Raw genomic sequence first — 24,097 nt, forward strand, 5'->3', positions numbered from 1 at the left:
ATTTCCACTACATGCATCTGACCAAGTGGGTCTTTGCCCACGAAAGCCTATGCTCCAACACATCTGTTAGTCTATAAGGGTATGTCTAGACTACAGGCTTTTGTCAACAGAGGCTTTGTTGACAGATACTGTCGACAAAGCTTCTGTCGACAAGGAGTGTCTAGACGACATCCAGTTCTGTCGACAAAGCAAGCCGCTTTGTCGACATGACAGTGTAGACGCAAAGGACAGTGTAGATGCAATAGCGCCTTCTGTCGACAGAACTCTGTAGACAAAAGGCGTCATTCCTCGTAGAATGAGGTTTACTGACATCGACAGAACTGCCGCGTTCTGTCGACGTTATGTCAACAGAACTCGGCGGTAGTGTAGACGCAGGGATGGTTTTGTCGACAAACCCTGTAGCCTAGACACACCCTAAGGTGCCACAGGACTCCTTGTTGCTTTTGCAGATCCAGACTAACACGGCTACCCCTCTGATACGTAACCATTTTTATTGCTCTTCTCCGGACCCTCTCCCATTTCTCCTCATTTTTCCTGACATGTGGTGCCCAGAACTGGACACACGACTCCAGCTGAGGCCTCAGCGCGGAGCAGAGCGGAAGAGTTGCTCCTTGTGTCTGGCTCACGACTCTCCTGCTAACAGAAGCGCCCAAGTGGACTGTGTCAGACGTTGTGCACAGCCTCCCGCCCCCAGCTGCTGCAAGCGGTGTGCGTAGGCAGGGTGCGGGCGCAGGCATTCCCACGCTCACATTGGAGCAGGGGTCTGTTTTGGGACCGGCTCTGTTCAAGATCTTCATCAACGATTTAGATATTGGCATAGAAAGTAGGGTTATTAAGTTTGCAGATGATACCAAGCTGGGAGGGGTTGCCACTCTTCTGGAGGATAGCGTCACAATTCAAAATGATCTGGACAAATTGGAGAAATGGTCTGAGGTAAATAGGATGAAGTTTAATAAAGACAAATGCAAAGTGCTCCACTTAGGAAGGAACAATCAGTTTCACACATACAGAATGGGAAGCGACTGTCTGGGAAGGAGTACGGCAGAAAGGGATCTAGGGGTTATAGTGGACCACAAGCTGAATATGAGTCAGCAGCATGATGCTGTTGCAAAAAAAGCAAACATGATTGTGGGCTGCATGAACAGGTGTGTTGTGAGCAAGACACGAGGAGTCATTCTTCCACTCTACTCTGCACTGGTTAGGCCTCAATTGGAGTCTTGTGTTCAGTTCTGGGCACCACATTTCAACAAAGATGTGGAGAAATTGGAGAGGGTCCAGAGAAGAGCAACGAGAATGATGAAAGGTCTAGAGAACATGAGCTATGAGGGAAGGCTGAAGGAATTGGGTTTGTTTAGTTTAGAAAAGAGAAGATTGAGGGGGGACATGATAGCAGTTTTCAGGTATCTAAAAGGGTGTCCTAAGGAGGAGGGAGAAAACTTGTTCCTCTTGGCCTCTGAGGATAGAACAAGAAGCAAGGGGCTTAAACTGCAGCAAGGGAGGTTTAGGTTGGACGTTAGGAAAAAGTTCCTAACTGTCAGGGGGGTCGAACACTGGAATAAATTGCCCAGGGAGGTTGTGGAATCCCCATCTCTGGAGATATTGAAGAGTAGGTTGGATAAATGTCTATCAGGGATGGTCTAGACCCTACTGGGTCCTGCCATGAGGGCAGGGGACTGAACTCAATCTCTCAAGGTCCCTTCCAGTCCTAGTATTCTGTGATTCTATGATTGCTCTTCCTGGCATGGATGGCCATCGGCAGGGATTCCACGGCAGTGTGGCGAGTCACCCAACACGCCCAGCATCTCAGGAGTAGCTTCCCTGCCACCTCTATCTGAGCTAGCTAGTTCAGAGCTAACCCCGGGGGCATCTAGACCAGCCCGGCGTGGTGGGCAGGCCCCTAGGGGCTGGCTGGTGCGTGTGTGGAGAAGGGCACGTGGCAAGAGGAAGTCGTTAAAACCATTGTTCCCCGGCCACATGATTTAGGGGGGCAGGCTCCCTTTTTCCTGCCCAGATCCTTACGGGGGAAGGCGGGGGGAGGGGTCTGCTCTGAGGTTACTTGTTTTGATGGGGTTTGTCCTGGTCTCGGGCAGGTTTATTTGAAGACGTGTGTCTGAGCCCACAGTCGGCTGGTTCCTCCGACAGCCTGGCTGGGACCCTGCTGAGAAAGGTAGGTGGTGGGGGGAGGCCCTTAGCTCGTTGCATTCGTCAGTTTCCCAGCGCTGCACAAAGGAGGGCCAGTACCACTACCCCCGTGTTCCGGATGGGGAAACCGAGGCACAGAGCAGGGACACGGCTGAGCCCAGGTCACCCAGCAGGGTCGGAAATAGAGCCAAGCTCTCCCGAGCCCCCGTCCAGGGCTACGAGACGGCAGTTTCCCTAACCTCGCTGTGGCTGGTCTGCGTGAAGGGAGGTGGGGAGCCCTGTCCCGGCAGGAGTGCTAGTCCTGCAGCCACCATCGCAGCTGGCGAGAGAAAGAGGCCATGGGTCTCCCTGGGGCAACACCGCACAGCTGATCCCGGGCTTCACGTGGCGCTGCCCCTTTGAAATGCTGCTGCGGCATTTCAAAGGGGCAGCACCACGGAGCCCGGGGTCAGCTGGGGACTCCCCTGTTGACCCCAGGCTCCCTGCCCTGGGATCAGCTGTGAGGTGCTGCCCCTTTGAAACGCCGCCGTGGTGTTTCAAAGGGGCAGTGCCACACAGCTGATCCAGGGCTCCATGCTGCGCTCCCCCTTTGAAATGCCACATGGTGCCTTTATCTAATAGAGGCAGCAAGGGGGGGAAGCAACTAGTCGACTATCCTGTCAGCTATCCAATAAGCATTGGCTAGTCGGCGAGTCCTTCCCATCCTTACTCTGAATTCCTTCAATCTCTTCCAGTCCGCCTTCTCGCTGGACCACTGCTACCTCTCCTACAGCGAGGCGAGTAAAACCGATTCCAGCCCCAGCTCGGACGTGACAGAGATCGTGGGTGTGTGGAGCAGGCCGCAGCTCCTCCAGGAGGTGAGCTGGCAGAGGATGGGTTTCGGAGAGTCACCGAAGTGTGGGGGAGTTCCCGCGCCCCCAGACGTGACTCAGCTGGCAGGTAGAATGGGAGGGTTAGTAGCTGACAGACTTGTCAGCCCAGTCAGTCAGTCCCATCCATCTTGCGGGGAGGGGAGCCCAGAGCTAGGGCCCTGATTCTTTTCCTGTGCCCCAAGCCAGCTGAGACTCACCTGCTCCCAGCAGCCTGGTCCCAGCCAGGCTCCTCCCCCGGCCTTTGTCCTGTTTCCGGGGTCACCTCCTGGGCTCACGAAGGGCATGGGCCAATGTGTACATGTGTCCATCAGAGGGAGTCACCCCCGAAATTCCCATCGCCCTCCCGAACAGATGTGAGACAGGGAAACTGAGGCACGCGGTTACTATAGGACAGTAGAGCTCACATGCAGCACAACAAAGGGAATCCAGTCCCCACTGTCACACGGGTGAGAGCCCCTGCAGTGTCAGGGAAGAGGCTGGGAGAGGGCAGATGTACACAGCTGTCTGAGGGCTGGGGGAGACACAGCCTGGCCGGGCTGGAAATGGATCGGCCGTGCTGGGGGGAGGGGGGGTTTCTCTCCCTTCCACTACAGCGCAGAAACGTCCAAGGTTGCCTACGAGGTTTAGACACTGGGGCTTGTGCCAATTCCTTTCCCCGCTGTCCCCCTCCAGAGTTCCAGCCCCGGGCCGGCTCGCTCCATCTCTTCCGGCGACGAGGCCAGCGACAGCACCTGGATCCCTTACAAGCGGGTCAAGCCGCCGCCGGCTGCCAGCCGGAAGAGGAAGCAGGGCGAAGGCGGGGCCCCCAGCAAGTCCCGCCCTCCCTTGCAGCTGAAGAAGAAATGCGTCAACGGTTTCATCATGTTCTGCCGGCTGAACCGCAAGCAGTACATTCGGTAGGCAGCAGGGGGCGCTGGGCCGCGTCCCGGAGAGAGGCGCTGGAGTGGGGGGGCAGCCTGCGGCCCGGGAGACATGTGACTGACTGTTGCCCCCGCACAGAGCTGCCAGATACTGTTGGTTTCTGGCCGCCTCGGTTTCTCCCTGAGTAACAAGACCCGCACGTAACGCAAAGGCACGTGCAGGGAGGGGCGTGCCAATTGCACACAGCATTGGCTGTGAGAGCCGGGCGCTCCCGCTGCAGCCAATCACAGCGCTGCCTGGGAGAGCCGGGCGTTCCCACTGCAGCCAATCACAGGGCTGCCTGGGAGAGCCGGGTGCTCCTGCTGCAGCCAATCACAGCGCAGCCATGGTTCCATTGGCACCTCCCTCATATTGGCCGAGAGAGCTGGGCGCTCCTCCTGTAGCCAATCACAGCGCTGCCTGTGAAACCCGGGCGCTCCTGTGGCAGCCAATCACAGCGCGGCTAAGGTTCCATCGGCACCCCACTGCAGCCAATCACAGCGCAGCCACGGTTCCATTGGCACCTCCCGCATCTTGGCTGTGAGAGCCGGGCGCTCCTGCTGCAGCCAATCACAGTGCTGTCTGGGAGAGCTGGGCGCTCCCGCTGCAGCCAATCACAGCGCTGTCTGGGAGAGCCGGGCGCTCCCGCTGCAGCCAATCACAGCGCTGTCTGGGAGAGCCGGGCGCTCCCACTGCAGCCAATCACAGCGTGGCCACGGTCCTGTCACACATTCTAGGTGCGCCAGCGCAGCCAGCAAAGCGACCCTGTCCCGGGAGACAGGCAGACGTCGGCACGGCGCTCACACAGCGCTCGGCTCTCCCAGCAGGGGGCAGTAACCTGGGGACAGGTGGGGGCGGGTCTACCGAAGAGCCGGGGCCATGAGCCACGATCTGGGAAACCAGCGTCCGAGCCAGAGGAGCTCGATCGCGCTCGTTAACCGAGTCGACCCGGCTCCCGGGCAGTCAGCCGCACGGTAGAAAAGAGCAGGCGGCTCCTGAACCCACGGGACCAAGGATCCGACGGGTGGGGAGCTGAAAAGAGAGACACTGAGACTAGAGACAAGGGGTGGGGATCAGCCGCTGGAATAACCGGCCGGGGGAAGGTGCCACGTGGAGACGTTATGTCAGGTGCGACCTCGTTCTGAGAGAGGCGCTCGAACTTCAGCCAGCTCACAGCACGGGCCGCAGGGCAGGGTCAGGACGGTCCCTTCTGGCCTTTACCACCTAGGACTGAAGCCCCCGGGTGACACCAGCCCCTTCCAGCCACTCCTTTTCCCTCGGATTTATGAGTGCCCATGTGGCGGGGCCGACGCCAGACCCTGGCAGGCAGCCGCGGGCTCGCAGCCAGCTGGAGGGAGCAGGTGTGTGGGCTTCACTCCCCAGGATGTTTGCTCACATCTGTGTCCATGGAGAAGGCGAGGCGGGCGGGGGGGCTGTGTATACAGCTGCGGGGCATCGCCTCGGCAACCCACGCGGGGACGCCAGGCAGACGTGTGCTGCCTCATGTCTCTTCGGGAGAACGCTGAGTTCCTGCCGCTCTGTCCCCACAGCGCCTGCCCGGGCCTGGCGTCCACCGCAGCCACCAGGGAACTGGCCCAGCTGTGGCGCACCATGACGAAGCAGGAGCGCAGGCCGTATTGGTAAGGCAGGCTGGGGAGCACCCCGTCGGAGCCAGGGGAGGCGGTCTGGGATGGGGGCAGATCTGTCGGTCAAGGGGCCAGCTTCCACCATGTGCCCACTATTGCAGCTGTTCTTTGTGTTACACAAACATCCACCGTCTTCCGCCGAGATCAGGGCCCCGTCGGGCCAGGCGCCGCCCAGACACACAGTGACCGAGATCAGGGCCCCGTCGAGCCGGGCGCCGCCCAGACACACAGTGACCGAGATCAGGGCCCCGTCGAGCCGGGCGCTGCCCAGACACACAGTGACCGAGATCAGGGCCCGTCGGGCCGGGCGCCGCCCAGACACACAGTGACCGAGATCAGGGCCCGTCGGGCCGGGCGCCGCCCAGACACACAGTGACCGAGATCAGGGCCCGTCGGGCCGGGCGCCGCCCAGACACACAGTGACCGAGATCAGGGCCCCGTCGGGCCGGGCGCCGCCCAGACACACAGTGACCGAGATCAGGGCCCGTCGGTCCAGGCGCCGCCCAGACACACAGTGACCGAGATCAGGGCCCGTCGGGCCGGGCGCCGCCCAGACACACAGTGACCGAGATCAGGGCCCGTTGGGCCGGGCGCCGCCCAGACACACAGTGACCGAGATCAGGGCCCGTCGGGCCGGGCGCCGCCCAGACACACAGTGACCGAGATCAGGGCCCGTCGGGCCGGGCGCCGACCAGACACACAGTGACCGAGATCAGGGCCCCGTCGGGCCGGGCGCCGACCAGACACACAGTGACCGAGATCAGGGCCCCGTCGGGCCGGGCGCCGCCCAGACACACAGTGACCGAGATCAGGGCCCGTCGGGCCGGGCGCCGCCCAGACACACAGTGACCGAGATCAGGGCCCGTCGGGCCGGGCGCCGCCCAGACACACAGCGACCGAGATCAGGGCCCCGTTGGGCTGGGCGCCGACCAGACACAAAGTGACCGAGATCAGGGCCCCGTTGGGCCGGGCGCCGACCAGACACACAGTGACCGAGATCAGGGCCCGTCGGGCCGGGCGCCGCCCAGACACACAGTGACCGAGATCAGGGCCCGTCGGGCCGGGCGCCGCCCAGACACACAGTGACCGAGATCAGGGCCCGTCGGGCCGGGCGCCGCCCAGACACACAGTGACCGAGATCAGGGCCCGTCGGGCCGGGCGCCGCCCAGACACGCAGTGACCGAGATCAGGGCCCGTCGGGCCGGGCGCCGCCCAGACACACAGTGACCGAGATCAGGGCCTGTCGGGCCGGGCGCCACCCAGACACACAGCGACCAAGATCAGGGCCTGTCAGGCTGGGCAGAGCATTAGACACCCCCTGTCCTGAGGTGCTCCCAGTTTAAACAGACAGTGAGGGAAAGGCAGGTGAGAGCATCCCAGGGAGGAGCAGTAACTTGTTTCCTGTGAGCCTGGAGGTCAGTGGCAGAGGCAGGATTAGAACCCAGGTTCCCTGAGCCCCAGGAGAGTTGTCCAGTAGAATCTGAGACCCTCCCAACTCATTGCACGGAGGAGCCCATAGGGTGAGATCTGCCCCCTGCTGGTCTGGTGGGTTCCTGCCAGTGGTCTAGAACCAGCTTCCCATTCCAGCCCCAGGGAGGTGTGGGCCAGCCTGCAGTAAGGAGTTCTGCTTTGCAATCCCCCTGTTCTAACCCCTAGATCCCACTCCTCCCCCAGAGCTGGGGGTAGAGCCTCAGAGTCCTGGCTCCCAAGCCCGGGGCTCTAAGCACGAATCAGCAGGCGCCCTTGGAATACACCTGCTGGCTGTGTCGCACCGAGGGGTGTCCCGTATTGGGCCAGCGGGTGCTGGGCTGCCAGAGTGGGATCAGTCACCAGGCACGGGGGACGTCCCCTGCCTGGCTGGATTTCACCTCCTCGCTGCCTCTCTTCCAGCGTCAAGGCCCGGCGGTTCAGCCGGCTGAACAACCGCATCGTGAAAGACTTCTCCAGCGGGGGAGAGGAGGAGGAGGTGGAGACTCCCAAGCCGTTTCATCTGCTGCTGGCCGAGAAATCCTTCGGCTCCCGGGACCTGGGACTGCCAGCCCCGGCCCACCTGCTCCGACACCCAGCCCCGGCGTCGGCGTGACGGACGGGAGCGCAGGGCCTCCTCACCTAGGGCCCTCCCGCCCTGCCCTGCTGGGGCCCCATCCCCTGCTGTGGCACCTGTCCCTGCTGCGCTGTCAAAATGACAGCCCAGGGGGGCTTGGGAACCTGCTGGGGGCCCCGGCGCCTGGGTTGCTGTTGGAAGAGGAGTTTGTCGACGGGCCTCGTTTGGCTCTGCCCTCAGCAGAGACATCGCGGGTGGGTGTGTAGGGGCGGCTCAGGCTTTTAATGAAAACCCTATTTATTCTGCTCGTTTTCCGCTCTCCCAGCAGTAGCATTGTCCCTGCAGGGCTGCCTGAGGTTTGGGGGCTTCTAGGGGAGCTGTGGGGCAGAGAGGCAGCCGCGGGTTCTGTTCGTTTCTGGGATGGTCTCACAGCTGTTGTACGTATTTATTTATTTATGTATTTATTGGTTTGCGAATAAAGCTCGTTTGTGGGTTTCCTGGCCCCAGTCTGAGTTTGCAGCCCCCCCGGGCAGCCCCGTTCGTCTCCCCTCGTGGTGTGAGAGCCGCAGGGGCTGCGGTGGGGCAGGTCTGAAGGGGCTATCGAGAGGCGGGGGTTTAGGGCCCACCTCGCCGGGGACACGGGACGGACTGGCTGGAGGGCTGCGCACGCTGACGAGTCGTCGGCTCCGAGCTGCAGCGAGTCTGGAGCTGGTGGGCAGCGAAGGAAACCTGAAGAGCAAGGCCTTCCTCAGCACCGGGTACCCTGCCCCGAGGCCCGGCCCTTGGCTCTGGGGCTGAGCCTGGGTTCCATGTCCCAGCTGCTGCGACCGGGGTACAGTGCCACCGGGCAAGAGGTGGCGGGATATAGTGCCTTCCCGCTAGCCAGCCGCCAAGCACAGCCGCCTGGCGCCCCCTGCTGCACACAGCACACCTGGAAATGCAAGGAGAGCGCGGCACATGCACACACACCCGCCAGGGGAGGCAGAGAAGCGGAACGAATTCTTTGCATTGGTCTTCACGGCAGAGGCCGTTCATAGACTCACAGAGCTGGACCAGACCTCAGGCAGTCATCAAGTCCAGCCTCCTGCCCGTTCCTGGCAGGGCTGAGCCGAGCTGCCTCCACCGAGCTTTGGCAACAAATTGGTAAATGAGCCACCAGTCCCGGCTGGCTTTCGCCCGGACGGTCAGTACATCGGCCTCGGGACAGCTAAGGAGGCTCCAGTCATTTAAAAAGGCTCCAGCAACAATCCTCACAATTACAGGCCAGGGAACCTGACTTCAGGACCCGGCAGACTGGTTGAACCGACCGTAAATAACAGACCCATAGAGGAACACGCTCCCTGGGGAAAAGCCACCAGGGCTTTTGGGAAGGGAAATCGTGCCGCGCCAACCTCTTAATATTCTTTGAGGTGTCGTCACACGTGTGGACAAGGAGGAGCCGGTGGACAGAGGGGACCTGGACTTTTGGAAAAACCTTAAGTCCCTCACCAAAAGCTCTTAAGCAAAGTAAGTTGTCTCAGGCTGTGCTGCCTGTAAGCTGAGCGCTTGGGCCGCCCCCCAGGAGAGATTCAAATGCCGCCCAATTGTTTAGCAGAGTGCGCGCAACCGGCAGTATGTTTCGAAGAGTTGTGCACATCCGCACCTGCTTTGGTGCACAAAAAATTTATTCTGCACACAGACAAAAATTAGCAGGAACACTGAGCGTGGGACAAGACAGAAGAGCCAATCATGGATCAGTAACTGGTTAAAAGGACACAAAGGTAGGAAGAAATGGTCAGTTTTTGGAATGGAGAGAGGTCACGAAGTCTGCAACCACCTGGAAAAAGGGGTAAGCACTGAGGGCGGGGATGTTACAGACTCACAATAGTTAAATCCAAAGCAGCTTCCAACGTGCGACAAAGGGGCTGCATGAAACTTGGCAGCAAAATGGCAAAATGAAATCCAGGGTGTTAAGGGAAAAGTCATGCACGGGAACCCAACTACACACACAAAACGGGGACTCGAGTTGCTGTTACCGCTCAGGGCGCTCTTGTGGCCCTACTCAAGAAACAGCCCCTCCATGAGCACAGCCGCCAGGAAAGCCAACAGAATGTGACACACCCGGAGGAAGGGGACAGAATCAGATGGAAAATATAATGGCTCTGTGCCAATCCATGGCCCGTCCACATCTTGAATCCTGCGGGCAGCTCTGGGTCCCCCAGCTCAGCAGAGACACAGGAGCCAGGGCCGGAGGGGGACACTGTGTCTGGACGGGGCCCTGATCTCGGTCACTGTGTGTCTGGGCGGCGCCCGGCCCGACGGGCCCTGATCTCGGTCACTGTGTGTCTGGGCGGCGCCCGGCCCGACGGGCCCTGATCTCGGTCACTGTGTGTCTGGGCGGCACCCGGCCCGACGGGGCCTGATCTCGGTCACTGTGTGTCTGGGCGGCACCCGGCCCGACGGGCCCTGATCTCGGTCACTGTGTGTCTGGGCGGCGCCTGGCCCGACGGGCCCTGATCTCGGTCACTGTGTGTCTGGGCGGCGCCCGGCCCGACGGGGCCCTGATCTCGGTCACTGTGTGTCTGGGCGGCGCCCGGCCCGACGGGCCCTGATCTCGGTCACTGTGTGTCTGGGCGGCGCCCGGCCCGACGGGCCCTGATCTCGGTCACTGTGTGTCTGGGCGGCGCCTGGCCCGACGGGCCCTGATCTCGGTCACTGTGTGTCTGGGCGCCCGGCCCGACGGGCCCTGATCTCGGTCACTGTGTGTCTGGGCGGCGCCCGGCCCGACGGGGCCCCGATCTCGGTCACTGTGTGTCTGGGCGGCGCCCGGCCCGACGGGGCCCCGATCTCGGTCACTGTGTGTCTGGGCGGCGCCCGGCCCGACGGGCCCTGATCTCGGTCACTGTGTGTCTGGCGCCTGGCCCGACGGGCCCTGATCTCGGTCACTGTGTGTCTGGGCGGCACCCGGCCCGACGGGGCCCTGATCTCGGTCACTGTGTGTCTGGGCGGCGCCCGGCCCGACGGGGCCCTGATCTCGGTCACTGTGTGTCTGGGCGGCGCCCGGCCCGACGGGCCCTGATCTCGGTCACTGTGTGTCTGGGCGGCGCCTGGCCCGACGGGCCCTGATCTCGGTCACTGTGTGTCTGGGCGGCGCCTGGCCCGACGGGCCCTGATCTCGGTCACTGTGTGTCTGGGCGGCGCCCGGCCCGACGGGGCCCTGATCTCGGTCACTGTGTGTCTGGGCGGCGCCCGGCCCGACGGGCCCTGATCTCGGTCACTGTGTGTCTGGGCGGCGCCTGGCCCGACGGGCCCTGATCTCGGTCACTGTGTGTCTGGGCGGCGCCCGGCCCGACGGGGCCCTGATCTCGGTCACTGTGTGTCTGGGCGGCGCCCGGCCCGACGAAGCTGGGGTCACTCAGGCGATTCAGGCCCCCAACTGCCCTGCTCTCACCAAAGTGCCAGGCTTTTCCGGGGCAGATCCCAGAAGGGTCAGGGTCCCCCGGCGCTGTCAGCTCTCCCCAGACCCTCCGCCCATCTGCCCTGGCTGGGAACAGGAGCTGGGGCATCCTGCTTTGAGACACTGAAGCGGGCAGAGCGGGCAGGGAAGAGCTGGGTGACAGAGACTCTCCCTCCCCTGCCCACCCTGGGGAGAGAACCCAGGGGTCCCGTCACTTCTCTGCCCACTAGCCCCCACTCTCTTCCCCGAGCCTTGTGTCGTGGGGACACGGTGGTTGCTCTGTTTGAAGCACTGTGAGCCCCCTGGCTGGGTCTTGCGGGCTGGTACGGCCCCAGCCGGGGCTCCTGCAGCAAGGGAGGCAGGGGGTAGCGCTGGGGACAGCGGGCGCGGGGCTAACAGCTGCCTTCCGAAGGGCACGAGGCCCGGTCCCTGCTCCACTCACAGCCCGGTGCCCCCCCTCCCCGGGCGCCTGAGGAAATTCGGGGTGCAGCACCGCCTCCACATGGAGTCCCAGGACCAGAGGCGCCATGTGGGGCGTGACATCCCTGGAGACACTGGCGCGGGGGGCCAGGCCGGGGTGGAGGAGGCCTAGCTGTGGAAGGGGTGAGGGAGTCCGAGACCAGCAAGGGCCCTTGGAGGCCCCGTGTGGGCTCTCTGGGGCTGGCTGTGTCACCGCTGGCGTTTGTACAGCACCTAGCGCGACGGGGGGCCTGCCCCACGCCCAGCGCGCTGAGGGGCTGGCGTAACGTACCTCGCCACACGCCTGCTAGCCGCCCCGCGGCACCGAGCGCCTCCCACCCCGCCCAGCCAGGCCCCTTGCCTGGAGGGGACTGTGTCTGGCTTCCCAGGCCCCGCTCCCCGGGGGCCCCTCACACGCCCCCAGAGACCCGCCCGCAACAGGCCGGATGCAGAGCAGGCCGGGGTGGGGCCAGCTGGCCACGGCCCCTCACTGCTGGGCATGGGACGTCTCTGCCTGGAGCCCTGGGCCCGGTTCCACTCGGGGTAGGGCTCAGGCTCCAGGGCCAGCCCCTCACTCACCTTCCCCACCCGGCCCTCCCCCAGCCCCCAGCCAAGTCAGCAAACCAGGTGTGGCAGGGGCAGCGTGGCCCAGCGGGCAGAGCCGGGGCGGGGGGAGAAGGGTGGTGAATGGGCACAAGGCACCATGGTGCAGTTCTCAGCCCAGAGGCTAGAAGCCAGGCCAATTAGTGCCACAAACTGGGGGCTGAGGCCAGGGGGAGGCAGGTGCCCGACACGCCGGAGGCCGTGGGGCGGGCTGGGCTGGTGCCAGACACGCCGGAGGCCGTGGGGCGGGCGGGTGCCAGACTGTAGGGCGTGAGCTATAGAGGTACCAGGCCTGCTGGGAGGGGTCGAGCCAGGCACTCACGGGTAGCGGAGGAAGGGGACCCCCGTGGGCAGCAGCCTCCCGTTTCCTTGGCCCCCCCTTCCTGCCCTCCCCCCTCCTCCCCAGGCAGCGGCAGGCCGTGTTCTATAGAATATAGATATATTTATGGATATACAAATGTCATACAGTACCAGGATGGACAGACAGACGGACACGCGCCGTTAAAAATAAAAAACCAGGAATAACGTACGGGGGGGGGGGAGGACGACAGAAGCTTCTTTTAAAAACACAAAACCCCCCCTTGGTAGAATTGATTGTTCCTCACAAGAACAAAAACGTAGCAAAACAGTGAAAAAATAATAATAATAGTGAGACGCACTAGTACCTGGTGAGAGGGCAGGACGGGGGGCAGTGCCCCAGATTCATGTGTCCAGGCTGGGTCCCTCCGCAGACAGCCATGGCGCACGGCTGGAGGGGGAAGGAAGCATCCATGCCGGACCGAGCTGACCCCCCCCCCCCCCGGTTTGTTCGTCTCGGAAACCCAGCACCTTCACGGGACGCTGACGCTGGAGGGCGCGGAGCCGCGACGGAAGCCCTGGGCTTGGAAGCAGAGGACCGGGGGGAAGAGAGGCTGGATGGGGAGCCAGTCGCAGAAGACGAAGAATTAAGAACCACCAAGAGCCGCTTGTTCCGAGATGGGTCCAAAAGCCAGCTGCTCCGGGGAGGTGGTAACCCGTCCCATTGTGGGTCTAGAACCCTTCAGCTCCATGAGGTGGGAACCCACACGACGGTGGTTCCAGCCGCTCTCTTCAGCATCCAGTCCTGGCGTGGCTCTAGAACCCAGGGGTTTTCCTTGGGGGATCCTGCTTTGCCACGGATCAGGCTCCTCCATGAGGCAGGGTTCTCACGTAGACATGGATCTAGAACCCAGGAGTCCTACGATGGAGGAACTCCTATCCAGATACTGGTCTAGAAGCTGGGGCAGGGACCCTACTCAGATCTAGAACCCAACAGCCGCCTGGTGAAGGACAGGCCCCGTTCCACTGTGGATCTAGAACCACGTTACTCCGTGGAGTGGAAACCCCACCCTGGCAGCCCCGTGCTGCTGTGCCTCTAGAACCTGGCTTGTTCCAGAAGCAGGGGGGATCCTTTCCCATGGCAAATCCGGAACGTAGCCATCCTGCGTGGAGCATCCTGTACCGACATGCCTCTCCCGTAGCACGGCAAGGAGATCGAGGGAGCCCAAAGCTGCTGACCAGTCCAACGTGCCCCCTTGACACACCCCCGTAGGCCAGGGCAGGATTGGCCCCCGCTCCAATGTAGTGAAGGTTTACACAAAGTTAAATGCACTTTAATATAAAAGGTTCCGGTTGTAGTGGGGGGGGGGGGTGATTCAAAAAAAGAGTGAGACCATTAAATACAGGTGGGGCCAGGCGCCCCGGGGGCGCTGGATTCACGCGGGACTTGCTCCTTCTAAAAAATAGATATTTTTATATAATATATAAATTCTTTCACGTAAAAAATAAGTCGGGGCAGCGGGTTCGTAGTGTCTGGAGTGTCTCGGAGTGGCCAGGACGTTCCGGGGCAGTCACGAGGGACGACTTTGGCTTTCCCGCCCCTCCGGCAGCGTCACCGGGACAGACGTGAGCCCGCCCTGGAGAGAGGGCAGAGTGGGGTGTGGCCGGAACAGGCTGCGCTGGGGCTATTCTCTGCCCCCCGGGTCCCACGTGGCTGGGACTATGGGAAGCAGAGATTTGGAGCCCCCTTGATCTGAGGACAGGGCGGCCGTTACCCTCCATCCAGAAATCAAAGTCAATGGTCCCCGCGTAAACTGAGGGGTGTGGGGCCAACTGGCAGCGGCCCCTGCGCCCCTAGCACCACGGCCCCCCACGCCACGCGGCTCCCGCCCCCCGCTCCGGGGCAGGAAGACGCTTAGTGTTTCGAGGAAAGGGGGGTTGGGAGTGGGGTCCGCGTGTTCCCCCCAAATCCACTCATGCCCGATGTGGGCCGGCCCCTCCAAGCCACAAGCGCTGCCTGGCCAGAGTGGGGGGGAAGGGGGGGTCTGCCCCCCACCCCCAGCTTTGCATTGTAGTGTTTGATCGCAGGCGGCCCCAGTCTGTGCAGGCCCCGGGCGCGGGATCCCTCTGGCTTGGGGCGGACGCGCCGCGGGCAGCGAAGGCTGGGAGAGGCCAGGCCCATCTCACGCCCCGGCCCCGAGCCTCTTACAAGTCCAGAGGCTCCTCCACCGGCACCGACTGCAGCTGGGTCAGCACCTTCTCGTCCGAGTCGAGGTCCTCGGGGTCCATGGGGTCGCCGGCCGAGCCGCCCAGCAGCAGCCCCTCCCCCTCGGGCAGCAGGAGGCCACCGGGCTCCGTGCCGGCCAGCGCCTCCACTGCCCCCTTCTCCAGCTCGAAGAGCCCGTCGGTGCCAGCTTGGATCTCCATGCCCGCCGGGCTGGGCCACGCCGCCCCCGGGGGCAGCCCCAGGCCTTCCGGGGGGAAGTTCGAGAGGACGCCAAGCTGCCGGCCGGCCCCCCCGTCTGCCCCGAAAGCCCCGGCCGGCTGGCCCGCCCCGGCGCCCTCGGAGCTCCCGGGCCCCGGGGCCGCGGAGACCAGAAGGGGGGCGCTGGTGCCCGCGGGCAGAGCCGCTTCTTGCTTGATGGGCAGAGCCAGGCTGCCGGGGGGAGCGGGCAGCACCGGGGACATGAGCATGGTGGCTGGGAAGGTGGCGGTCAGAATCAGCTTGCCCTGTTGCAGAGTCATGCCGGTGAGGATGGGCCCGCCGCCAGGCACCGGGTTCGTCAGGAGGAAGTTCCCTGCGGAGGGGAGAAAGGGGGGGGGGGTGTCAGTGCCGTGGTCCCCTTGTACAGAGAGTGGCAGGGACTAGCTCAGTCAGCCAGCAAGTCATCAACAGGCCTGGCTCCGAGCCAACTGCTCTAACCACTAGACCTCACTTCTGCCAAGTTGGGGAGAGATCCCCGGAGCCCTAACTAGACCAGGATGGGGCAGGTGCTCTTTCCACCTGTGCTACCGACCTGGAGGGGGGGCACTTAGGACAGCCCCTGCCCCTATAGAATCATAGGACTGGAAGGGACCTCGAGAGGTCATCGAGTCCAGCCCCCCGCCCTCAAGGCAGGACCAAGCTCCGTCTACACCATCCCTGACAGATGTCTATCTAACCTGTTCTTAAATATCTCCAGAGAGGGAGATTCCACCACCTCCCTCGGCAATTTATTCCAATATTTGACCACCCTGACAGTTAGGAATTTTTTCCCAATGTCCAATCTAAACCTCCCCTGCTGCACTTAAGCCCATTACTCCTTGTCCTGTCCTCAGAAACCAAGAGGAACAAATTTTCTCCTTCCTCCTTGTGACACCCTTTTAGATATTTGAAAACCTCTATCATGTCCCCCCTTAATCTTCTTTTTTCCAAACTAAACAAGCCCAGTTCATGAAGCCTGGCTTCGTAGGTCATGTTCTCTAAACCTTTAATCATTCTTGTCGCTCTTCTCTGTACCCTTTCCAATTTCTCCACATCTTTCTTGAAATGTGGCGCCCAGAACTGGACACAGTACTCCAGCTGAGGCCTAACTAGTGCAGAGTAGAGCGGCAGAATGACTTCACGAGTTTTGCTTACAACACACCTGTTGATACAACCTAGACTCATATTTGCTTTTTTTGCAGCAGCATCACACTGTTGACTCATATTCAACTTGTTGTCCACTATGACCCCTAGATCCCTTTCCGCCATGCTCCTTCCTAGACAGTCGCTTCCCATCTTGTATGTATGGAACTGATTGTTCCTTCCTAAGTGGAGCACTTTGCATTTCTCTTTATTAAACCTCATCCTGTTTACCTCTGACCATTTCTCTAACTTGCTAAGGTCATTTTGAATTATGTCCCTATCTTCCAAAGAAGTTGCAACCCCACCCAGTTTCTGTGTCTGGGCTAGTCTGACCCCTCCCACACACCAACCAGAGACACCCCCTGATTAGTCCTGCCCCCAGACCCCGCCTGGGGCAGAGCTAGGGGTGACGTGGGGTCTTGGGGCTTCACTTCACCCCCATCCCTCCCTCCCCCTGCTTTGTCGGCACCCCAAAATCACCCCCTCCCAGGGCCCCACACCCCGACCTTCCCCAGGGCCCACAGAACAGACTCACCCCCCCGCTCAGCTCTCCGGTGCTGCCCCCCTCCTGTGGGCCAGGCCTCCCACATACACAGCCCCCAAATTCACCAGGCTGGGACACGGGCCCTGCTCCCCGCCTCCCCCCCCACGGCGCCCGCTGCCGGTACCTGGCGCGCCCGAGGGCAGCTGCAGCGTGGTCACGCCCACGTTGGCGTTGATGAGGTGCACGTTGCTGGGGGCCAAGGGGCCGCCGGGCGCCGCCGGGGCCCCCACCTTGAGCGGGGCTGCGCTGGCCAGGATCTGGATGGGCCCCACCCCCTGCTGCAGCGTCACCACCTGCGACGTGGGCACCACCTGGGGCAGCGAGATGAGCTGGGAGCCCTGGGGCACCGAGGGGATGGAGACCAGCTGCGGGGGGGCGCCCCCCGGGGGCACCGAGAAGACCTGGGTGGGTGACAGCGGCACCATCTGGGGAGGGGACAGCACGGGGGCCCCGGGGGCCGGCTGGGACAAGGGCACCACCTGGGAGGGGGGCGAGACCTGGGAGAGGGGGATCAAGGGGGGGGCGGGGACGTGGACCACAGTGGGCACCGGGGCGGCCTGGGCGGGCCCGGGGAGGGGCGAGCCGAGGGCGGGGAAGGACAGCAGGGGAGAGCCCTGGAGGAGTGGGGCGGCCGGGGGAGGCGATGCCACGGGCAGCGCCTGGCCGGGCTGAGACCCGGGTACCACCTGGGCCAGAGGGACAATCTGGGAGCCAGAGGCCACCGGCTGGGAGAGGACCGGGGCCGGGCAGGGCGCCTCGTCGCCCGAGGGCACCACCTGGGGCACGGCGCCAGCCGGCAGCGCCCCCTTGGGGTCGGCCGGGGGCCGGGCGAGGAGCGTGGGCACCTCGGGGAGGGCCCCGGCGGCCTGGCTCTCCTCCGTCTTCACCGCCACGGCGCCCGGGCTGAACACCAGGGAGGGCAGGGCCTCCGCCTTGATGTCGGAGGCGGCCGGCGGCGAGGGCGGGCTCCTGGCCCCCGCCGGGGCGGCGCCGTTGAGCAGGGCGGGCGGGGCGGGCGCCACGGGGCTGAGGGTGATGGTCTGGCTGTCGCCCAGGGCCACGCCGTTCAGCAGCACCGAGCCGCCGTTCAGCAGCATGGCGGGCGGGCCGGCCGCCGTGATGAAGTTGCCGTTGAGCAAGATGGACGAGGCCCCGGCGCAGGCCCCGGCGGGCGCCGGCAGGAAGAGGTTGCCCGCGGCGACGGCGCCGTCCGGCACCGCGGCCAGTCCCGCGGCCAGCTCCGTCTCCTCCGGCCCCCGGCTCGACTCGTCCTCCGTGCTAGGGTTCCCATCTGACTCGCTGCGGGAGGAGACAGGCCGTCAGGGCTGGTGTGTCCCCGCCCCACAGCCACAGCCTGCCTCCCCCGCCACCAGAAGGGGGGGGATATCCAGGGGGCAAGCAGAGGCAGCGTGGCCCAGTGGGTAGAGCAGCCAACGTCGCTTCCGCAGACTTGGTTCTTAATCCAGCTCTGGCTTACGAGACCAGGCCCTTCCCGTGCCTCAGTTTCCCCCAGGCTGCACCATGCCACAAGCAGGGAAGTTCCCCAGTAAACCAGCATCTCCCCTCCCCGTACAGCCTCTGGCAGACCCCCGGCAGGGCTGAATCCAGCCAGAGGGGCCCCTCCAAGCCGGAGTCACTGCACAGCCCGGAGGGGTCTCGCAGACCGCAGGCCATGACGTAGGGGCGGTCGGCTGCTCCCCGGGAGGGAAGGGGTCAGATCCCCACTGTCGCACCACTGGAGTCTATGGGGCCGATTTCTGCCAGCCGAGGCCCACGCCAGTCGGCCTCCCCACGCCATGGGGCAGGGGGTTACCAGCTATCCCTCCGTCCCAGGGCATGTCTCCACCCTCCCCACCCCCCTTGTACCAGGTGGGGGGGGAGGGGGGAGGAGAGCGCCCGTTTCACAACAAAGGGAGAGAGTTGGGAACAGCCCCCCCCTCCAGGGAAGCTCCCTCCCTCCTCTCTGCCTGGCCCCATGGGGGTGGGAGGGGGTAGGTCTCCCAGCCGAGATGCCCCCCCTTGTATTGAGGGTCTACGGGCAGGGTTGCAGCCTCTGCCCCCTGCCCCACCATTCCCCCAGGGGCTGTGTGGGGAGGGGGCGCCTCTCCCAGGTCCCAGCACTGTGGGAGACGAGGCAACAATTTGGGGGCGTCCCCCCAGCTTTCATTGTGGGGGCTGGGTTAAGGGGCACTGCTTTGGGGGTGTGCACCACACGGGGGGGGGGAAAGGATTGGGGCACATCTTGCTTTCTCCGGGGGCTCCCAGCACCCTGTCAGGGGGTAAGTGGGGGGGGGCTGGCAACGAATATGGGGGGCTGCTGGCCTGACCCACAGGGTGAGATTTTGGGGGGTTGTACCTCTCGCCGAGTGGTCTCAGTCCAGTGCACCCCACAACGGGGTTGACCTGGGCCACTTGTGGTGTTACTGGGCGTTTCCTGGGTCTATTCCGGGGTGCCCGCCCGCTGCTGGGGTTGTGTTATTTTGGGGGGCCCCCACCCCAAAAGAGATTCTTCCTTGCCCTGGGAGCGTAGCTTCCTCACTCCCTGGGGACCCCCTTTCCCTGTAGCAGGCTGAGACACTGGGGCATCTCCTCACAGCTCGCTGGGGTCCCACTCACCCTGGCAAGAGGATCACCGGTGGGAGCTCCCTGCAGGGCGTGTCTACAGGATCCAAAGGGGGGGAGATAGGATCGAAGGGGGATCCCTGAACTTTGGGGTACTCGGGATCGGGGGGGCCTGCAGAGGAGAATCTGGGGGGGGTCCCTGCAGGGCAGCCGGCATGCAAACCCCAGGCTGCAGACCCCCTGGGCTGTCCTGGAGCTGGGAGATCCCCAGGGGTCCCGCAGGGTTGGAATCTGGCGGGTGTACAGGGTCGGGGGGCGCCGGGCGGAATAGAGCCTAGAACTGAAGACCATTGGGGCTGCTCCTGCAGGGGGGGGGTATAATGTTAAGGGGGGATCCCCTGCACAAGCAGCACCCGATCTGGGGGTGCAGGCTCTACCCCAGAAACAATCCAGGGAGTAACAGCCCCGCTTGGAAGAGGGGGCAGCGGAGGCTCTGAAGGGAAGGGCTCTCCCATGCTGCACACCTGGGGGGGGTTCCCCTGCAGGCTCTCGGGGAGGGGAACCCTGTCCGGGCTCGTGGGGGGAGGTACCCTGCAGGGAGGGAGCTGTCCAGGCTCCCATGGGGCAGGTTCCCAGCAAAAGGGGCTGTCTGGCTCTCAGGGGGGCTGAGGTATCCAGAATGCCAGAGTCCAAGGGGGGGGGGCCTCCAGGGTCCAGAGAGGGAGGACTGTGGGGCGGGGGGGATTGCCCAGGCTCCAGACAGGGCAGATTCCCCAAGGAGGGGAACTGGGATCCTCCCGGGGCGGGTTGTCCAGGCTCTTGGGAGGGAGGGTTCCTGGGGGGGAGTGTCTGGACTCGGGGAGGGGCGGGGGGGGGGGGTGCCAGGGACTGTCCGGGTCAGCAAGGGGCAGGTTCTGGGGGGTGGTCCAAGCTGGTGCGGGAGCTGCCCAGGTTCCTGAGGAGGGGGAAAAGTTTTCCTGGGGGGGGGGCAGGTTCCATGTGGGGAGCTGCCCAGAGTCCCAGGGAGGTGGGTTCCCTGCAGCAGAAGGAGGTGGGTCCGAGCCCCCTTGAGGGGGTGGGCACCACTGTCTCCCAGGGAGGGCAGGCTCTCTGGAGTCCCAGAGGGGTGTGCGTTCTCTACATGGGGGGGGGGGTTCCCTGCACGGAGTGCTGTCCGGAGTTCCCAGAGGGCAGGCTCCCCGCAACGGGGGGGCCCTGTCCCAGCTCCCAGGGGGGTGGGCTCCCCACGGAGCGGTGCCCTGTCCAGGCTCCCGGGAGCAGGTTCCCTGCAGGGGGGAGGGTGCCCTGTCCGGGCCCTGGGGGCGGGATCCCCACATAGGAGGGTGCCCTGACCTGGCTCTGGGGGCTGGTTCCCCTTGGGGGGGGGGTGACCCGTCTGGGCTCCCCGGGGGCTGGTTCTCTGCAGGGGGGGGTGCCCCGTCTGCGCTCCCGGGGGCCGATTCCCCGCAGAGGGGGGTGCCCCGTCTGGGCTCCCCGGGGGCGGGTCCCCACAGAGGGGGGTGCCCTGTCTGGGCTCCCGGGGGCCAGTCCCCACAGAGGGGGGTGCCCCGTCTGGGCTCCCCGGGGGCGGGTCCCCACAGAGGGGGGTGCCCCGTCTGGGCTCCCCGGGGGCGGGTCCCCACAGAGGGGGGTTGCCCCGTCTGGGCTCCCGGGGGCGGGTCCCCACAGAGGGGGGTGCCCCGTCTGGGCTCCCGGGGGCGGGTCCCCACAGAGAGGGGTGCCCCGTCTGGGCTCCCGGGGGCGGGTCCCCACAGAGGGGGGTGCCCCGTCTGGGCTCCCGGGGGCCAGTCCCCACAGAGGGGGGTGCCCCGTCTGGGCTCCCGGGGGCCGGTCCCCACAGAGGGGGGTGCCCTGTCTGGGCTCCCGGGGGCGGGTCCCCACAGAGAGGGGTGCCCCGTCTGGGCTCCCGGGGGCCGGTCCCCACAGAGGGGGGTGCCCCGTCTGGGCTCCCGGGGGCCAGTCCCCACAGAGGGGGGTGCCCTGTCTGGGCTCCCGGGGGCCAGTCCCCACAGAGGGGGGTGCCCTGTCTGGGCTCCCGGGGGCCAGTCCCCACAGAGGGGGGTGCCCCGTCTGGGCTCCCGGGGGCCAGTCCCCACAGAGGGGGGTGCCTGGCCATACTCCGGGGGCGGGATCCCCCTCGGGGGGGGGGGCCCTGTCCCGCCCCCCTTTACCTCTTGCTGGGGGTGCCGGCGCCTCCCCCGCTGCGGTCGCGCTGCCGCCGGTTCTTGAACCAGTTGCTGACCTGGGTGAGCGAGAGGCCGGTGTCCCGGGCCAGGCGCCGCTTCTGCTCGGGGCTGGGGTAGCGGCTGCGGCCGTAGGAGTCGCGCAGCGCGGCCCGCGAGCGGCGCTTGAAGCAGTACACGGTCTCCTCGCCGTCCCAGATGGTGCTGGGCAGCGGGAACTTCTTGCGCAGCCGGTACTTGTCCACCGCGCCCAGCGCCCGGCCCCGGGCCGCCTCGGCCTCGCGGTAGCGGGCGCGCAGGTAGAGGTCCTGCAGGAAGGGGTGGTGCGGGGCGGCGAAGGGCCGGCTCTGCACCAGGCGGTAGAGCTCCCCGAAGTCCCCGCGCTGGAAGGCCAGCAGCGCCCGCGCCTTGGCCAGGCTCTCCCCGGCCGCCTCCTCGCCCTCCCCGGCCGGCAGCGAGCCCAGGAAGCGGCCGAGCCGGCCCGGGTCGCCAGCCTGCAGCAGCGCCTCGCACACGCACGACACTTGCTCGGGGGAGAAGCGGGGCGGGGAGGCGGCGGCGGCGGCGGGCGGCGGGGCCCCCGGGGAGGCGGCCGCCAAACTTTGCCCAACTTGGCGGGACTCGCCCCCCGGGCCGCGGCCGGGCGCGGCGGGCTCCGCAGGGAAGGAAGCCATGTTCGGGGCTCGGGTGCCTCCTCCCGCGCCGCCCTGCCCGCCCCCCCGGTCCCCTCCCCCTGCGCCCTCCCCCTCGCCCCCCGCCTGGCCGCCCCCCTCCGGCTCCCCGCCGCCCCCACTTCTCGGACCCCCCCCGTACCCCCTTCTCACGCCCCCTCCCTCCTGCCCCCCCCGGCCCACTCCCGTCGCTTCCCCAGCCACCCCCCCTCACTCCCCGGCTCCTCCCCGGCTCGCTGGCTCCTCCCCTTCTTCCTCCACTTCCAAAGCGCCAGCCTGGCTTATCCCGTTCACACACACACAAAGGGAGCGGAGCCAAAAAGCGGCTTCCTCCTCCCCCCGCCCCGCGCCAGCTCTGCCCCCCCCCTTCCTCCCGGCCGCCCCCTCGCCCCGCGCCAGCTCTGCCCCCTTGCTCCCCCCGTCACTTTGCAAAAGTTTCCAAACACATTGCCACGCGCGGGAGGGGGGGGGGGGGGCGGATCCCGCTGCCGACGTTGGCGAGCGGCTGCGGGACCCCGCCGAGGGAGGGAGGGAGGGAGGGGGCGCTGGTGGGACGCGGTTCCTCCCGCAGCGCCGGGCGCAGCCAGACACGCGCCCCGCGGGAGACCGAGTCCAGGCACGGGGGAAAGAGCCCGAAGCCTCCCCTGACCGGGTACTGCCCCGTGCCCCACAGCGCCCCCTGCTGGGACAGGCCCCCCTACATCCAGCTCCTGCCCCGTGCCCCACAGCGCCCCCTGCTGGGACAGGCCCCCCTACATCCAGCTCCTGCCCCGTGCCCCACAGCGCCCCCTGCTGGAACAGGCTCCCCCCACATCCAGCTCCTGCCCAGCGCCCCACAGCGCCCCCTGCTGGGTCAGGCTCCCGCCACATCCAGCTCCCGCCCCGCTCCCCACAGCGCCCCTGCTGGGACAGGCTCGCCCCACATCCAGCTCCCGCCCCGCTCCCCACAGCGCCCCCTGCTGGGTCAGGCTCCCCCACATCCAGCTCCCGCCCCGCTCCCCACAGCGCCCCCTGCTGGGTCAGGCTCCCCCACATCCAGCTCCCGCCCCGCTCCCCACAGCGCCCCCTGCTGGGAGAGGCCTGGGCTGAGTAGCTGGGAACTCCTCCCTCAGGCAGCTTCTGCCTTGCTCCCCGCAGTGTGGTTGCCATGTGGGTTGTGGTTGTGGGTGTGTGGGTGGCTGGCTGGGCTGGCGGTGTATCCGTTGGTGAGTGCGCCTGTTTCGGTGCTTGTGCGGGGTGTGGTTGTCAGTGTGTTGGGGGGTGGCTGCGTGTCGGTGAGTGCAGCCATGTGCGTTGTGCTTGTCACTCGTATGGGGGGGTGACTTGGGGGCTGTGCGCGCGCATCACTGGGGTGGCTGATTGCTCGCCCCACATCCCTGGCTCTGACTCTGCCCCATAGAATCCCAGAGCTGGCAGAGATCTCAGGAGTCATGGACTCCAACCCCTGCCCAAAGCAGGACCATCCCCAACTCAGTCATCCCAGCCAGGACTCCACCCCCTCCCTAGGGAACCCACCCCAGCGCTTCCCCACCCGCCTAGGGAAATCGTTTTTCCTAATATCCAACCTCGAGCCCCACCACTGCAACTTAAGCCCATTGCTCCTCGTTCTGCATCTGCCACCCCTGAGATCAGCCTCTCTCCGCCCTCTTTGGGGACCCCTGGCTGGTCGCCCCTGGGGGTGGGCGCCGGATTCCAGGGGCAAGGAAGGCTTGCAGGCTGGAGAGCATTTTGACCAGCTGGGAGAGAACCGGGTTGGGAGCCCGGAGAGGACAGGGATGGGCAGACCCAGCTAGAGGGCAGCTCCTGGCGTGTCCCTGGAGGAGACCCTCAGGGTCTGTCTGGCCCCACCTGCTCGCAGCCGGTCCTGGGGACAGATGGCAACACGGCCTGGCATTGGCAAGGGTGGGGAGCAGCTGCCGTGGCCTCATACCCATGCCCAGGATCAGGTCCCAGTCACCCCCACACACCTTGGCTGGCTGGACGGCCCCAGTCCATGGGAGCAGGCGGCGACACCAGGGGGTCATGGCAAAGGCAGCCGTTGCACAGCCCTCTGCCCCCATGGAGCCTGTGGGTCGTCCCTGCCCATCCCAGAACGCCGGGGCCATGCAGA

At 65.0% G+C, this 24,097-nt stretch overlaps 2 protein-coding genes across 4 annotated transcripts in view; one reads left to right on the plus strand and one right to left on the minus strand.

Moving 5' to 3' along the window:
- Window positions 1-8,165, plus strand: part of MEIOSIN (meiosis initiator) — a 29,436-nt gene extending 21,271 nt beyond the window's left edge. For 2 of the 3 annotated variants that reach the window (XM_075915549.1, XM_075915548.1), the window contains exons 10-14: window positions 2,091-2,167; window positions 2,877-2,999; window positions 3,687-3,910; window positions 5,465-5,554; window positions 7,451-8,165. In XM_075915549.1, coding sequence (XP_075771664.1) covers window positions 2,091-2,167; window positions 2,877-2,999; window positions 3,687-3,910; window positions 5,465-5,554; window positions 7,451-7,643 — 707 coding nt within the window. In that variant the 3' untranslated portion in view covers window positions 7,644-8,165. The remainder of the gene's footprint in view (window positions 1-2,090; window positions 2,168-2,876; window positions 3,000-3,686; window positions 3,911-5,464; window positions 5,555-7,450) is intronic. The other variant, XM_075915550.1, reaches the window with a different exon arrangement.
- A 4,359-nt stretch (window positions 8,166-12,524) lies between these two features.
- Window positions 12,525-22,147, minus strand: SIX5 (SIX homeobox 5). The gene is made up of 3 exons (XM_075915547.1): window positions 21,305-22,147; window positions 16,675-17,849; window positions 12,525-15,197 (listed from the first exon to the last, which is right to left on the minus strand). Exons 1-3 carry the CDS (start codon window positions 21,988-21,990, stop codon window positions 14,605-14,607), a joined length of 2,454 nt encoding a protein of 817 aa, XP_075771662.1. The 5' UTR covers window positions 21,991-22,147; the 3' UTR covers window positions 12,525-14,604.
- Between the last annotated feature and the right edge of the window lie 1,950 nt (window positions 22,148-24,097).

This window comes from Pelodiscus sinensis, unplaced genomic scaffold, assembly GCF_049634645.1.
Source record: "Pelodiscus sinensis isolate JC-2024 unplaced genomic scaffold, ASM4963464v1 ctg34, whole genome shotgun sequence".
In the NCBI taxonomy this organism is placed as follows: Eukaryota; Metazoa; Chordata; order Testudines; family Trionychidae; genus Pelodiscus; species Pelodiscus sinensis.